This window comes from Salmo salar, chromosome ssa23 (genome assembly GCF_905237065.1).
Source record: "Salmo salar chromosome ssa23, Ssal_v3.1, whole genome shotgun sequence".
Classification (NCBI taxonomy): Eukaryota; Metazoa; Chordata; class Actinopteri; order Salmoniformes; family Salmonidae; genus Salmo; species Salmo salar.
In genome coordinates this window covers 26,307,782-26,325,127 of record NC_059464.1, presented here as the reverse complement: position 1 = coordinate 26,325,127, position 17,346 = coordinate 26,307,782, and the positions used below count along the sequence as shown (strand labels likewise).

At 44.0% G+C, this 17,346-nt stretch overlaps 1 protein-coding gene across 4 annotated transcripts in view; it reads right to left on the bottom strand.

Moving 5' to 3' along the window:
- Positions 1-2,933: 2,933 nt before the first annotated feature.
- The window catches only part of LOC106584314 (acyl-CoA-binding domain-containing protein 6), a 36,323-nt gene continuing 21,910 nt past the window's right edge, over positions 2,934-17,346 (bottom strand). For 2 of the 4 annotated variants that reach the window (XM_014169423.2, XM_014169425.2), the window contains 2 exons: positions 5,081-5,152; positions 2,934-3,416 (listed from right to left, as the gene is read on the bottom strand). In XM_014169423.2, coding sequence (XP_014024898.1) covers positions 3,390-3,416; positions 5,081-5,152 — 99 coding nt within the window. In that variant the 3' untranslated portion in view covers positions 2,934-3,389. The remainder of the gene's footprint in view (positions 3,417-5,080; positions 5,153-17,346) is intronic. The other 2 variants (XM_014169422.2, XM_014169424.2) reach the window with 1 other exon arrangement.

Below are 17,346 nucleotides of genomic sequence, written 5' to 3'. Positions count from 1 at the left end.
GGGATTGTTCACACAAATTCCATCATTTGTCAATCTTGTTCTTACCTTGGAAGTACTATATGGGCCAGGAGTGACTGCCATCTATGATTCATCTGTTATTTCTTAGCTATGGCCATGCAGCCTGGTAGCAAACCATTCATGCAAGCTTGCGAGAACAGGCTGGCTCGTGAAGCTAATGTCCATGCACCACTGGATAAGAATAGCATCAATTACCAAATATCACTCACTTCAGTATAGTAATCCCATAGGATTGTAGCTATGTGTTTATTGAAAATGTAGAGAATAATATTTTCACTATAATCTTACTTTGAATGAACTATCCCTTTAAGGATGAACTGATACACATATTACACATTCAATTATGGAGATCCAGTCAGTCAATCAAACAGACTGTAGTAACCATGGGTGGGTGTTGGTTTTCTGTATCTTTATTCATAAACCAATACACTAACCCCCGTCCCAGGACGAAGCAGCACATCTGCTCAGCTGCTGCGAACACTGATCCCTCTGCTACTAAAGACTGCACCAGATTGCAGTTTTGCACAGTCAAATCTTTCCTTAATCCCCACACTGTTAACTAATTGTAAACTGCCTTGTGAAATATGGATAAATATGATTTGTGGTCAGGCAAGACAGTAGAGCAGCGTTAATACAGGAGTGTTTACAACCACACATCATAGTAAATGAACCAAATACGACCAGGCTCTATCTGAAGTTCCTTACAATTCAGCATCACTATAACCCATGCGCTAAAGGAGTGTTGTTGGATAGACATCTGAAACAGGCCTAGACTGGCTACATATTCATAGTAAAATTAAAACAAATGTAAAACTCAATAATATACAACACAACCGTTATCCAGCCCTTTTCGGAGTCTTACCAGGTCCATCCTAAACGTAAGTATTATCGATTTGGTTGTGTAACAAGAAGAAAAGATCGGTCTAGCAGAACAAGCACGTTTGCATAAAACGCCACAAAACAAGCTGATTTTATTCAGCCGATGACAAGCCATGACCATTAATGGATACCCTTTAATAGTGCTGCCATACAAAGATAAACAGCAACAAAGACAGTTCGGATAATTTACACGGCACTTACAGCACTAGTATACAAATAAATCTGGGAAATTCCTGCACTGTTGCTTTTGCAAAGATGACAAACACAAGCACAAATGCCATTATCATCGATCTGAGGCTTCTATTACAAACTTCCTGAAGGCAACAATTTTATTAACATGTAAATAGATATTTGGTTTAGACTGAACTTCATCTTGGACATCAAGACAGGATATTTTCCTCAAATTATGCCTTATTTTAATAATGAGCAATGGCTGCCATGACAGTGTAGCTTTAAAGGGGTTTGAGTCACAGAGAGGCTTCTCAATGACAACTTCAAGGTTGTTCTTCTGTTTTAAGTGAAATTAGGTTATTTTCACTGGGTCATCATATAGCAGAAATTAGATAGTTCACATATATTTAAAGCGAGAGAGGGTCGTTAACAGGATATTGGCTTCAGTGCCTGGTGAGATGTTGCTTATTAGAACATTCTGGTGAGAAGAACCATATAGACACTTGTCTATGGAGCAGCTTGGATCACTATCGCCTCGAGTAGCAGCAGACGGCAACGCTTGTTTATCATGCACTAAACACACAGCTTTGCAACAGAGACTTATCGAGTTCTGGTGAAGATATTAGAGGGATGCTTTTCAACAGCAGAGACAGCAGAGCTGGGATTTTGCTTACTGTTGAATTCCAAGCAATACTGTTCTGGGGACTAGCGAGCAGATTGCATTAAGAGTTAGCCAGTACAACAACATGCCATTGCTTTTAGCCCCCAGACTGGGGAGAGTAAGAGAGGGAGAGGAAAGTGCTCCAGCTCATCCCCGTAACAAACCTTGGCCATCTGTCACTAATGGTGTTAGAGAGGCGACTTGTAAAAATGCATAAACGTTAAGTAAAGAAGGTTTGAGAGGAGGCACTGTCAAAAGTGAAAAGCTCAGAGAAAATTGAAGCCCATAATGGAAACATAATGGGCTTAGTGTCACAGTTGTGCAGACATGCCCGGGGAGTATGACGTCACCGACTCCTAACCCAACCCAATCCAGATTCAGGAAATTACTGGTACATGGGCGAAACAGCTTTTTCAAATATACCAACAGCATAATTCCTGGTTGTGTAGGGATGCATTCTGTAACAAGCCGAGGGTCATAAGAGCTCTCCCTCTCAGTGATACCGTAAGAGAGCAGACTGTCTGGGCTGGGCCGTCTCTGTTCTGTATACTGGGGCCATGGTGACTGACTGACAGACAGACAGCAGTCAGCCGCAGCAGGACTCTTTTTGGTGACTGTTATTTAATGCCTCGTGTTCAGGGAGATTGAGAGAAAGAGGGATTACAGCTTGTCCCCATTGTTTGTTCAAATGTGCATTAGCTTCTTTATCAAGCGGTGGTTAAGAGCTGAGATTCCAGATTTAGTATTCTCATCTGGTGGGAGGGAGGGGGTGCCAGAGAGACTGCTCTGATCAGAAGGGCTTACAAAAAACTAAAGCAGATTTGGAGGCAGCCCATGTGTTGGCTATTTGGAGAACATCCAAATATATTTTAAGTGACATAACAGAGGGTGTGGGTATGTGGGGTGGGCCAAGGGAGACAGAATGTGCTAGGTGAACAGTTCACTTAAATGAAGAGGCCTAGCCAGGCGGTGTGTGTGTTACATAGTTGTTAGTCATCATGGGATAAGGTTGAACATTTAGTTCTCCATGCTCCATCTGAATATAAAATTGCAAATTAGATGTTTATTTTTAGGATACATTTAAATACACAGTTACATTGTCTTCTGCTTGTCAAGAATGATGCCAACAAAAATGCTTAAAAACATTATTCTGAATAATAAGTTTGACTTACTACTAGGGTAAAATGTCCATACGCTGTCCAAATGTATTTGAAAGATTTTTAATCAGCAAACACAAGACAACCAAAGGTAACACACAATATCCGAAACAGAAGGAACCTCTTTTTGGTTGACATTTCTTTATTTTTTTTTTTAAATAGCAATGATGACAAATGGATTCCTTGGAATGTGACATGAGAGATGATGAAGTGGTGGCGGGTTGCACTGCCAGAGTGGGATGACCATTGCACCTATCCGGTGTATGTGACAATAAAAAAACATCATCATCATTACTGAGAGGGCTGGATGCTAGGTCTGGGATGGGCACAGGCTGGAGGGGAGGAGAGGGAGAGGAGGGGATGGCGTAGCTGGGCCTAGCCCTTGGAGGCGGTGTACTGGCGCAGCAGTGAGGAGATGGAGCTGGATTCAGTGACCTCCTCGGGCAGAGAGCCCTCCTGGTCCTTAATGGACGGGTCTGCCCCAGCCTGTAGGAGCAGCTCCACTATGTCAGCAAACTCACACGCAGACGCTGCAGGACAGAGAGGGTGAGGGGAGGAGGGAGCAGAGTAACACAGTAGGGTAAGAGAGAATGAGAGAGAGAGAGGAAAGAGATATAATTGTGATGCACTTCAGAGGTAAAAGGATCCAGGGTTGACTACAGGTGACATGCCATGAAAGCAGCCATTTCCATATATCATTTTGGGCGGTATGACAAGAATATACACTTATCTGTATATCTAACAGTACCCAAATCACAAATTGAAAAGGATAGGATCACCTTCAAAAGGCTTCAAGGTCACTGGAGACATGATGCACACAGCTACGTCTGAACACAGCCTCTAAGCACAGCTCATTGGTGTTAATATTCCTTACGTTTTTAACCTGAGTGCAGGAGTCAATGAAAAGGTCATATGGATGCCCATTGACATTGCCCTGAACCTGTGGTTGGCTGAAACACTGAATTTGTGCCGATTTGCAATTGGTTTCCCACTAAAAGGACTTGCAAGCTAGGCTAAGATATGAGGAGAGTGCTTGCATTTTCTTAAACCAGTTAGCGAGTCACAGCGCTGATGCACTGAGATTCCTCCGCGCTCTGAGTGTTTTCAATCACTCTCTCCTCTTATAGAGAGCTATCCTGCTCCTGTGTGATAGGCTGATGTCAGCGGGAATGGCTGATTGACAGCAGGCCCTTTTAAACCTCCAGCCCAGAGGTTGCTAAAGTGCCACCCGTTCTTAGCAGGGAGAAAACAAGAGGCTTGGTTATGTCAGGTTCGAGATTTTTCTTCTCCTTCTAAATGTTATTTTATTTTCCGGGCTGCGTGCGCCGTGCGGGGCCTTGGGCTGTAAAAACCCTCATCCCCCCCCGGGAGTCGTTGAGAAGGAGAACAATTTATAGTGTGCAGTAAACCCTCAATTAATCATTTGCCAGCCACTGTGGCCCAGTGTAAATAGAGGTGGAAATGAATTTTCATTCTCTGCTATTTGTCTCCTGGAGTTCATCGCTTATGTTTATTAGTCATTTTTTTATGCCCCATCCTCCTGTCCCTGCCTGGTTTGGTGGCAGTGGTGGTGGTCTACTGTACGCCAGCCACGTGACCAGTCCCCACACTGCAGCCGCCAAGCGCCCACTCAGCCCAGGGCCAGATGGTGTGCCCCCCACACACACACACACCAAGGGCTCAGAGGACATGGGGACCGCCCATGGGAGGGGGTCTTGAGAGTCCGAGGAGCACTGTTGATTTCCTTGGGGAGACCTGGTGATTATTACACACAGCCCCTCCATACGTACAGATACAGACAAACACACACACAAACACACACCCTCTCACACTGACAGAGAGAGATGGCAAGGAGGAGGGATGAAAGAGACGCTGATGGATGAAAGGCACCTGAGATAGCAACAGCAGTAAAAGAGGGAGAAGAGAGGGGGATGAGAGAGAGGCAGAGGGGGACATATGCAGGGCCAAGAGAGCAGATGGTTCATGGTTTCCCATCCATCCCCATACAACTGTTCACACTCATAAACAGATTCAATTTACATTACATGTACATACATACATACATACATACATACATACATACATACATACATACATACATACATACATACATACATACATACATACATACATACATACATACATACATACATACATACATACACACTCAAACATAGCCTAGAGACATATTCACCCAGAATTCCAAATTAAAATCTGTGATATCCGGAAGATTACCATAATGCAGTGCTGTCTGGCCCTCGTCATCCTGTGAAAGGAGAGAGAAATGTTAAGAAACCTGAGAAGAGTTCCAGACAAACAGGTCTAACTTGCAGACCCATAACACAGTAATAGGGTATATAAAACAAGCTTAATCATAGAGACAACCATTGCTCATAGAACAATGAAAAAAACGTAACCTTGTCAGTTGTAAAGTTGTGGCTTGCAAACTTTGCAGTTGAGAAAACTGCTTTTACCTCTCGACTAAATCAAAAACCCAATGATTTCCCCATAAAGGGGATTATGTGAAAATATTAAATATTGATCTCAACCTGAGCGAACGATTAAACCTTTCAACTTGAGACTCTATAGCAGCCTGAACCAGGGGAAGCAATGGCATCAGCCCAGTATCTACCCCTGAGCCCTAGCTGAGCCCTCTGCCACAGGTTAACACACTGTGGCCAATGGGCCAGGCAGACCTCCGTGCTCAAAAGGCTCAGAGGGAGGGAACAAAGCCTAGGCGTCTCTCGTCATTGTCCTGGGGTGAGAACGTGCTAAACGCATTACCCATGGAGGCTGTCCCATCACACAATGGTCTTGGTACAAAGGAGCAGTCTGCCCTGAGCACCGCCACCGTTTGGGACAAATTGAAGTGGTGTCTATGGTCTGTGACCGGAGCTGAGCTGATATGAAGAAAGACAATATTTAGGACAGAGGTCAGCGGGGGTGTAAATCCTGTGGGCTGTGTATGCAGGCGGCATGAGGCCAAGAGTGAGGAGGTTGGTGTAACTCTGACAGTGTACGACACGCATCATCAAGGCGGATTCGTCTCCAGCGTGCCTTTTCACCCCCTAACGATGACAAACTGCAATATTGTTGTCACCAGCTAGCCGCTGTTCAGATGGAAACTACTAGAATACCTCCAGTCACTGAGCTAACTGGCTGCTTCTTTAGAATCAGAATCACCTTTACTCGCCAATAAATGTACATACCCTGAATTTGACTTAGAGAATAGGTGCTGTCAGCAACAGCCATTGTACAAACAGGGTCCCATGTGGCTCAGTTGGCAGAGCATGGAGCTTGCAACACCAGGGTTGTGGGATCAATTCCCACGGGGGACCAGTACAGAGAAAAAAAAGTATGAAAATGTATGCACTCACTACCGTAAGTCGCTTTGGATAAGAGCGTCTGCTAAATGACTTAAATGTTAGAATACAGACATCAACATACAGAATATACAATATAAATACAGTAAACATAAAACTCTGGAGTATAGTCTGATTACAGTGGGAATATACAACTTAATTGTGAATAATGATGAGGGAGAAAGTTAGACGCACAAATATCATTACCCCCCAAAAATGCTAACCTCCCCTGTTATTGTAATGGTGAGAGGTTAGCATGTCTTGGCGGTATGATAATTGTGTCTAACTTTCTCACTTATCATTATTCATGATTCATTCAGGACTATCCGTAATCATGGTAGCGTCGACATTAAGGTCTTCAGAAACATATGCTATTCTTATTTACAATAAAAGTGACTCCAGAATGACACAATACATTATTTACCAATACTTTCTATTGGGCACAAAATATTCTGAAACAAACAGCGAATGCATCAAACAAGTTTGTAGAGTCACAAGCTTGATGTAATCATTGTATGCTAGAAATATGGGACCAAGTACTAAACTTTTATCCCAATAGTCACTTAATCACTAATGAAAAGTCACTTCATCAACTGTTCAGGTGACGGGCGGTTTTCATCATGATGACCTGAACTGTCTGCCAGAGTGGAATCTTTTAAATATAAGAGCGGGCGATGGTCTTACCTGCACGCTTCCTTGTCCTGAAGGCGTGCAGGTCCTTGACAGCCGATGACCTTCTTCACAGACCAGACGATGCGCTGCAGTTTGCCCTTGCAGAGGGCAGACGCAGACCCAAACGGTGATAGAAGAGGTGAGGATGGACCCAATGAAGACGTGTAGAACCGAACCAGAATTGTCCAAGTGAGTTTGAGTTTCCACAGCTGGCGCAGATAGTACATCATCCTCTGTTGAGCCTCCTTGGTCACCACTGTGATGTTGTCCTCCCACTTGAGGTTGTTGCATATGATGGTTCCCAGGAATTTGATTGACTTGGCCGTGCTGACGGCTGAGCCATCAATCTCGAGGGGGAGAGATGGCGGGGGGCATTTCCTGAAGTCAACCACCATCTCCACGGTGTTTACTGTGTTGAGTTCCAGGTTGTTGCGAGATAAGGTCTAAGGCTGTCAAAACCTGACTATCAGCATCCAGCATACAATAGTTGGGACACACCTACTCATTCCAGGGTTATTTTTTTAATTTGTTTACTATTTTCTACATTGTAGAATAATAGTGAAGAAAGTGAAGAGAAATAACACATATGGAATCATATAGTAACCAAAAAAGTGTTAAACAAATTAAAATATACACTGCTCCAAAAAATTAAGGGAACACTTAAACACAATGTAACTCCAAGTCAATCCCACTTCTGTGAAATCAAACTGTCCACTTAGGAAGCAACACTGATTGACAATAAATTTCACATGCTGTTGTGCAAATGGAATAGACAACAGGTGGAAATGATAGGCAATTAGCAAGACACCCCCAATAAAGGAGTGGTTCTGCAGGTGGGGACCACAGACCACTTCTCAGTTCCTAGCTGATGTTTTGGTCACTTTTGAATGCTGGCGGTGCTGTCACTCTAGTGGTAGCATGAGACGGAGTCTACAACCCACACAAGTGGCTCAGGTAGTGCAGCTCATCCAGGATGGCACATCAATGCGAGCTGTGGCAAGAAGGTTTGCTGTGTCTGTCAGCGTAGTGTCCAGAGCATGGAGGCCCTACCAGGAGACAGGCCAGTACATCAGGAGACGTGGAGGAGGCCGTAGGAGGGCAACAACCCAGCAGCAGGACCGCTACCTCCGCCTTTGTGCAAGGAGGAGCAGGAGAAGCACTGCCAGAGCCCTGCAAAATGACCTCCAGCAGGCCACAAATGTGCATGTGTCTGCTCAAACGGTCAGAAACAGACTCCATGAGGGTGGTATGAGGGCCCGACGTCCAGAGGTGGGGGTTGTGCTTACAGCCCAACACCGTGCAGGACGTTTGGCATTTGCCAGAGAACACCAAGATTGGCAAATTCGCCACTGGCGCCCTGTGCTCTTCACAGATGAAAGCAGGTTCACACTGAGCACGTGACAGAGTCTGGAGATGCCGTGGAGAACGTTCTGCTGCCTGCAACATCCTCCAGCATGACCGGTTTGGCGGTGGGTCAGTCATGGTGTGGGGTGGCATTTCTTTGGGGGACGCACAGCCCTCCATGTGCTCGCCAGAGGTAGCCTGACTGCCATTAGGTACCGAGATGAGATCCTCAGACCCCTTGTGAGACCATATGCTGGTGCGGTTGGCCCTGGGTTCCTCCTAATGCAAGACCTCAAGTGGCTGGAATGTGTCAGCAGTTCCTGCAAGAGGAAGGCATTGATGCTATGGACTGGCCCGCCTGTTCCCCAGACCTGAATCGAATTGAGCACATCTGGGACATCATGTCTCGCTCCATCCACCAACGCCACGTTGCACCACAGACTGTCCAGGAGTTGGCGGATGCTTTAGTCCAGTTCTGGGAGGAGATCCCTCAGGAGACCATCCGCCACCTCATCAGGAGCATGCCCAGGCATTGTAGGGAGGTCATACAGGCACGTGGAGGCCACACACACTACTGAGCCTCATTTTTACTTGTTTTAAGGACATTACATCAAAGTTGGATCAGCCTGTAGTGTGGTTTTCCACTTTAATTTTGAGTGTGACTCCAAATCCAGACCTCCATGGGTTGATAAATTGGATTTCCATTGATTATTTTTGTGTGATTTTGTTGTCAGCACATTCAACTATGTAAAGAAAAAAGTATTTAATAAGATTATTTCTTTCATTCAGATCTAGGATGTGTTGTTTAAGTGTTCCCTTTATTATTTTTGAGCAGTATATTTTATATTTGAGATTCTTCAAAGTAGCCACCCTTTGCCTTGATGACAGCATTGCACACCCTTTGCCCTTGAATGAGTAAGTGTGTCCAAGCCACTCCTACGTTGTCTTGGCTGTGTGCTTAGGGTCGTGCTCCTGTTGGAAGGTGAACCTTCGCCCCAGTCTAAGGTCCTAAGCACTCTGGAGCAGGTTTTCATCAAGGATCTCTCTGTACTTTGCTTGATCCTGACTAACCTCCCAGACCCTGCCACTGAAAAACATCCCCACAGCATGATGGTGCCACCACCATGCTTCACTGTAAGGATGGCCCCAGATTTCCTCCAGAAGTGACGCTTGGCATTTAGGCCAAAGAGTTCAATCCTGGTTACATCAGACCAGAGAATCTTGTTTCTCATGGTCTGAGAGTCTTTAGGTGCCTTTGGCAAACTCAAAGGAGTGGCTTCCATCTGGCCACACTACCATAAAGGCCTGATTGGTGGAGTGCTGCAGAGATGGTTGTCCTTCTGGAAGGTTCTCCCTTCTCCACAGAGGAACTATGGAGTTCTGTCAGAGTGACCATCGGGTTCTTGGTCACCTCCCTGACCAAGGCCCTTCTCCCCCGATTGCTCAGCTTGGCCAGGCGGCCAGCTCTAGGGAGAGTCTTGGTGGTTCCAAACTTCTTCCATTTAAGAATGATAGAGACATTTTTTTGGTAGATCTGTGCCTCGACACAATCCTATCTCGGAGCTCTATTCCTTCGACTTCATGGCTTGGTTTTGCTCTGACATGCACTGTCAACTGTGGGACCTTATATAGACAGGTGTATGCCTTTCCAAATCATGTCCAATCAATTGAATTTACCACAGGTGGACTCCAATCAAGTTGTAGAAACATCTCAAGGATGATCAATGGAAACAGGAAACCTGAGATCAATTTCGAGTCTCATAGCAAAGTGTCTGAATACTTATGTAAATAAGGTCTGTTTTTTATTATTAACAAAATTAGCAAAAATGTCTAAACACCTGTTTTCATTTCGTCATTGTGGGATATTGTGTGCAGACTGCTAAGGATTTGTATTTATTTAATCCATTTTAGAATAAGGCTGTAATGTAACAAAATGTGGAAAAAGTCAAGGGGTCTGAATACTTTCCGAATCAACTGTATGTACCTAGTAGGTCCCTCAGGTCCTCCGGCACTGGACTTTTAAATATCCCTAAGCCTAGGATCAAGAGGTATGGAGAGAAGCCTTTAGTTACTATGCCCCCAGTCTCTGGAATAGCCTGTTTTTTCTTCTTCTGTGAAGCACATTGTTGCATTCCATGTCGGAAATTTGCTGTATGAATAAAGCTTGATTTGATTTGAACATCAGTAAATCCTCTTTTTCTTAGCCTTTGGCCCTAGCCTATTAACCAGTGAAGACAACCATTAGTGGAACCAACCCAGTGTCAGACAAAGACTGTGGAATCATCCCAGAGCACAAGGGGGAGGGAGATCACCTACGCTGCTTGATAAAGGCTCTCTCCAACGATCCCAGAGTGAGATCCTATTGTTTACCCTGAGCAGCACCACTTCAGGGGCCTGCTGATTCCATTAGAGAGTTCAATTCCCCCAAGATGGATAGAATACTGATGCAAATGTCCTCAACCATAAATGGATCGGGAGAGACACAGTATTTTCCTGTGGTCTGCCTCTACGGTAATGTTGAGTATTCAGTACAATGTTAGTGTTAGGTTTAATCCCACTTGATGTACAAAGTATAAATATAAAATACACAAAAGTACAAATCTGGACAATAAAAGCATGTCAGTGGGCAGACGCTCTCACACACACACAATATAGTTGGTCTATTGCCCTATGCGATAGAGGCAGAGTGGCAGATGTTTAGTGCAGAGGCAGCGAGTGGGACCTTGATGCACACAAATACATACAGGAATAATTAAACTGTAAGGGGTTTAGGTCTTAATCTGCTTCCTCCAACTAATCTGGTGTTAGTGCCGGACGGCTGGGACAGCACGGTGTGTGCAGGGACACTCCCAGGGTATGACACACGCAAAAGTTGCCTCATACAGTACTTGACACAACACACACACACACACACACAATTAACACAGATTAAAAGTGTATAAAATAAGTGGGCAACCCGAAGTAACTAATGCCAAACCAAACATGTAAACATAAGTTTGTATTCAAAATATATTAACTTAAAAACAGACAAAAAGCATGTTTGTACATCTTAGTAAAATTATGAAACCAAAAGCACCAGGTTTCCTTTAAAGGTATATATTGTATATAGCCTATGTGGCAGCAGAATCCAGAAGTAGGAGCCTGCAGGTTGGTGCACTACTGTGACTGACTAAAGGGTCCATATATGTTAGTGGAGGTGAGGGCTCTGCCCTTTACTGGGCTCTTTAAAGTGCTGCAGTGTGGAATCTGGCTGGTCCTGTTTGTCTGGGAGCCAGGGGGGGGGTCCTCTCGCCTCTCCTCTCAGCATTTACTAATGCTCCAAGAGGGGCTTGATGGAATCAGGAGAAATTGGATTGTCTCCCATTTGCTTTTGGAAAAAGGAGGAGACTTCCTAGCTGGAGGTAGCAGTTTTCTATGTAGCTCTCCATCCCATTACAGAAGCACATCACAGCAAAGCTCTTTTTTTAAATGTCACCAAAGTTTTCCTTGCTTTGCAAAAATGCCTCGATGGATGTCAGCATACAGCTTAATGAAGCAGGTTCCATACAACAGATGAGAGGAATGAGAAGTAGGGGGACTGGATCTAATGGCACAATTGACAATATGGTTTGGAGAGTTTCACCATGGAAATTGATTGGTCTGTGTGTGTGATGGCAGTACTGCAAAAAGACTACTTACACAAATCTATCATTCCGTTTTTTCAGATTGAGAATGTTATGCAACGTTATTTGAAGAGGTCTGCACAAGCGAATCAAACTATATATTTTTGTCTGGCTGCCTTTTTTTCTGTGTGTACAGATATAGGATCCTAATTTGATCACTCTTTTGTTGCTGAGAATTTCCCTGCGACGCAGGAAATGCGGATGAGCGTCATGATTTACATAAATTCACTGAAAACCTGCACTAACACACTGTTATATTAACAGTATTCCACTTTTCATATAGCCTCATTTTGACATGCTAATAGCCTAACCAACGATCAAGCAACATTATGGACTAAACATTCAAATCCTGTTGCCCTAGGATTATTTTACTGAGACAATATAGGTCAAATTTAAATCTTACATCTGTATGTTTGTGACTGAGTCTATCAATATGTCCATCCCTGTTTCTCTATTTGTTTGTAGAAGCCAACACCCTTGGAGGGGAGTGGTGGAATTTGCCTTCCTAGTAGCATGGGAGGAAAGAGGCTGCAGACAGAGAGAGAGAGTGAAATAACATTGATAGACATGAAGAGAGTAAACGGGACCATAAAACAGAGATAAAGATGGATAGAGAGAAAGAAACATGAAAAAAAGTGAGAGAGAAAGAGATAGGGAACAAAACGGTTACAGAACAAGGTCTTTCCAGTACACCACAGAAAAAGTAGGTTTGTCTACATGAGCCAGACATATTCCGTAGAGAAATATGCTCTCTCAAATCCATTGCCATCTGTAGAACCTGCTGCAGCATGAGGCAACAGGCAGGGCTTGGGTTTGTGCTCTTCATGGCCAGCAATTAAAAGCTTTCTTCTTTTCATACCACAGCAATCCTGCAACTGCCCATGTCATATGGTAGGTGTGCTGAAAGCCATTGTGGGATTTTTATCCTTTAACACCATTCTCTATTCCAGCTACATCTTACTCTCTAACCGACGCCCCCATTCTCTCTCCCTCCCTCCCCCTCTCTCTCGCTCCACTGTCCCTGACAGCCACATTAAACAAGTGGGAAAAATTGACAAGCAATTATGATTTATGATCAATGCATGCAGCTGCAGCTGACTTGTATAATGACAATGGCGCTGAGGAGAAGGGAGAGAGAGGGGAGAAAGGCTCGGCAGTCTCCAGGGCTTGCAGTGGGACTTGTAAAGGGAGCATGGATAGAACCCTCCACCATTCATATGCAGATACCATTACGATGAGCAGGTGCCATTAATCAGAGTCTCAGAAAGACAGAGGAGAACAGGCTGATCCCGGGTTATTCCAGGTCTCTGAAGACCTGCTGCTGGGTACTCTATGGTACTGCCTGTGGTCTCTATGTTACTGTGTTCCATTAAAAGTAGACCACAGGACACACACAGCACACTGACAGGCTGAACAGATGTCTCCAGATCAAATACAGACACTCTACTGTTCCCGTCTGTTTGAAGTTCATCACAGGAGTGGCGTTCTGTACTGCCAGTGATCTTTTTATGTTACGGAGCACATGAACTGGAAATGTAATTTTTTAAATCCGAATATCCGTGATTTTCTTGTAAAGAGACAGCAGCTTTTGTTTATCTGGTTGTGTGCATCTGTGACTCTGTGTGTGTGTGTGTGTGTGAGGGAGCTGGGTATCCAGAGGTAAAGGGATCAGAAGACAGTGGCACCCCTAATTGAATCTGTGCAGTGAGTGTTAACCTTGCCATTCAGCGTGTGAGCTCTGCCATGCTGGTGCAAATTAGCACTTCCCCAAAGTGTCCTTGAGGTGCCTGGGCTGCCCCTCGCCTGCCTCCGGGCTCCACAGCAGGTCACCCCGTGTGCCAATAAACCGCCTCACATGCTCTCTAAAGCACACTGTAATATTTTATACAATTCCTGGAGAAGAGGAACCAGAGAGCTCAGGGGCCTGAAGCAAATGGCCAAGACCACTCCAAGAGGTCTGACGCTCTTCTCAACGTCCTAATCAACTGAAACCGTTTGGAAATGGATTCTTCCAACAATGTCTGCTGGGAACTATTGGGTTTCTGAAACCAAGACCTGTCTGTGTTTTGGTATTCAGATTGAGGTTGATTAAAACTATAGTCTGGGGTTGATTTTTAAAGGAACACAACCACAGTATGCACCCTGCAAGAACGCAGACACACATGTATGTTTACCATGCTTTAGTGTCAGAGGATCAATATATTATAGCACATTGTTCTCCACCGGTTCTGTGATTTTGGAGGATGGGAAAGGAGAACTCTCCCCCTTCTTCTTTTCCTCCTCGTGTATACTGTACTTCTCTCCCTCCCCCGGCACCTCTTCCGCTTTCTCGTCTCTCTCTCACCCTCCCCCTCCTCCTCTCCCACTGCTCTTGCTTGCTCCCGAGGGACTCCGCAGAATCCATTAGCATGGGGGAGAGTGGCAGGGAATTAACATTGGTGTGCTCCAAGTCGAGTGGATCATCAATGATGTTTAAAAAGAAATATAGAAAATAAATAAATACATAAGAGTGTAATATGAAAATCAATGGCCAGGCAGCATGCATTTGGGAGAGAGGCCCATAAAGTGGGGTTGAGAACTAACTGGACCCCGAAGAGGAAAACAGTCACTTTGTTCTCTCGCTCTCCATCAGTAAGCAGCTGAGGACAGCTTTAATGCTCAGCGCAATTTATGTGGATTAAATAAATTGTTGACTGTACAAATTGTGAGAAGCCAATAAGAAAGGTAGTTACAACACTAACTGCAAAGAGGGACTTTTCTTCTTACCTGCAGCAGGAATATGAGTCACGTAGCTACTTCTTTACACGGTGCTTCATACAATAAATCCACATCTGTGCATGATCCTATTGGGACTTTTAAAAATGGTCGTGCGGCCGTTTTACTTTCATTTAAACATGTGCCATATAACCTCTGCCAGCAGGTATAAATGTCAAATGTACTGTATGAGCGGTGTAATTTCACCACTCGTCTGTGTGGCTGAGCAGAGACGTTCTGTAGAAGGGTTGCTAATGCATAAGTCATATTAGAAATAACATTGTAATACCCTATCAAAAGTAAACGGTTGCTTATTAAAACTCCTATGATTCCCTTCTGTCAAACTGACTTTCTGTAGACCTCTCCTCTTTTACAAAAAAAAAGCACACACACACACAAAAACCTGTGCTTCCACAAAACAGGGCAATTACCTTTCGCCAAGGTAAAGAAAACATACCCACCCCCAGCCACTAAAAAAGGCGTGAGTGAGTACTGAGCAGTGGCTTGGGTGCAGATTGGAAACGCTGGGGCGATTCATTACAGTTTGTCAATGGCCCTATTAAAAGAGAGGAAGCAGGGCTGGCTTTCTGAAATATCTGTATTAATGTGTGCACTGAGCCGTGGGTGTGTGACCTGTGTGCTGTAGCTGGGCAGTGCAGACGAGATTTATTCCTGCCTATGCGGGAACACTGCCATTCTCACACAGCAGGCAACGGGCCTCTTCCCCCCCCCACACACACACACACCGTTAAACTTATGACGAATTCCGTTAGATATTTGTTATGACTCCGATGACTGAGCCATTTGTTATGGGAGGCCGTGCTGGGAAGGGGGAGGGATACAAACCTGTAATAATGCTCCTACCGTAGAATTTCAATCAGCTGCTGTTGTTCCTGTTCCTGTGTGTGTGTGTGTGTGTGTGTGTGTGTGATAGTGTGTGCGCGCGCGTTTACTAGTTTAATAACCAAGGCAGTTGACACAGAGGTGGAGGACAGAGATGAGAATGTGCAGTACACTGGCCTGTATTGCTCTGATAAAACAGACCCTGGCTTTGGACAGACCAGGAACACAGCTCCAATCTCACGTCGATACTCTACAGTTCAGCCAAACACAGCTAAGGGTACAAAGCTGTGACATTTCTATTCGCAACACATTAAAATATCAAATCCACACAGGATGGCATTGCCACTAACTAGGACGATGCAGCAAACATTTAATAAGCTAAATAGTAAAACACAGTTGACTTAGTGGGAGAGAAGACTTGTTCACAATAAGACACTAGGAGAATGTCAATATTGCCATCATACAGTACTTACAGCCACTGCCTGAGGCTTCTGTGCAAGACATAATCCCTTGTCTTAGAGCCTTGAATTAAACTGGATTTAGTCTATACTGTAAAGAGACCACTGACATCAGGAACCTACAAAGGATAGCCATATACAGTGCCTTCAGAAAAGTATTCACAGCACTTGACTTTTCCACATTTTGTTATGTTATAGTTAGAATTTAAAATGGATTAAATTCAGACTTTGTGTCACTGGCCTACATTTAATACCCCATTATGTCAAAGTGGAATTATGTTTAAAAATAATAAAAAGTTGAAATGTCTTGAGTCAATAAGTATTCAACCCCTTTGTTATAAAAAGCCAAAATAATTTCAGGAGTACAAATGTGCTTAACAAGTCACATAATAAGTTGCATAGACTCGCTCTGTGTGCAATAATAGTGTTTAGCATTTTTGAATGACTACCTCATCTCTGTACCCCAGACATACAATTATCTGTGAGATCCCTCGAGCAGTGAATTTCAAACACAGATTCAACCACAAAGACCAGGGAGGTTATCCAATGCCTTGCAAAGAAGGCCACCTATTGGTAGATGGGTAAAACTAAAAAGACACTGAACATCCCTTTGAGCATGGCGGTTCTTAATTAATTAAACTTTGGATGGTGTATCAATAAACCTAGCCACTAAAGATACAGGTGTCCTTCCTAACTCCGTTGCCAGAGAGGAAGGAAACCACTCAGGCATTTCACCATGAAAGCCAACGGTGACTTTAAAATAGTTAGAGTTTAATGGCTGCGATAGGAGAAAACTGAGGATGGATTAACAACATTGAAGTTACTCCACTATACTAACCTAATTGACAGAGTAAAAGAAGGAAGCCTGTACAGAAAATAAATATTTCAAAAACATACATCCTGTTTGCAACAAGGCACTAAAGTAAAACTGCAAAAAATGTGGCAAAGAAATTAACTTTATGTCCTTAATACAAAGCGTTATGTTTGGGGCAAATCCAACACAACACATCACTGAGTACCACTCTTCATATTTTCAAGCATGGTGGTGGCTGCATCATGTTATAGGTATGTTTGTCATCGGCAAGGACTAGGGAGTTTTTTGGGATAAAAAGAAACGGAATAGAGCTAAGCACAGGCAAAATTCGAGAGGAAAACCTGGTTCAGTCTGCTTTCCAACAGACAAGGGAGGCAAATTCCCCTGGTAGCAGGACAATAACCTAAAACACAAGGCCAAATATACACTGAGTGAACAAAACATTAGAAACACCTTCCTAATAGTTGCTCCCCCTTTTGCTCTCAGAAGAGCCCCAATTTGTCGGGGCATGGACTCTACAAGGTGTCAAAAGCATTCTACAGGGATGCTGT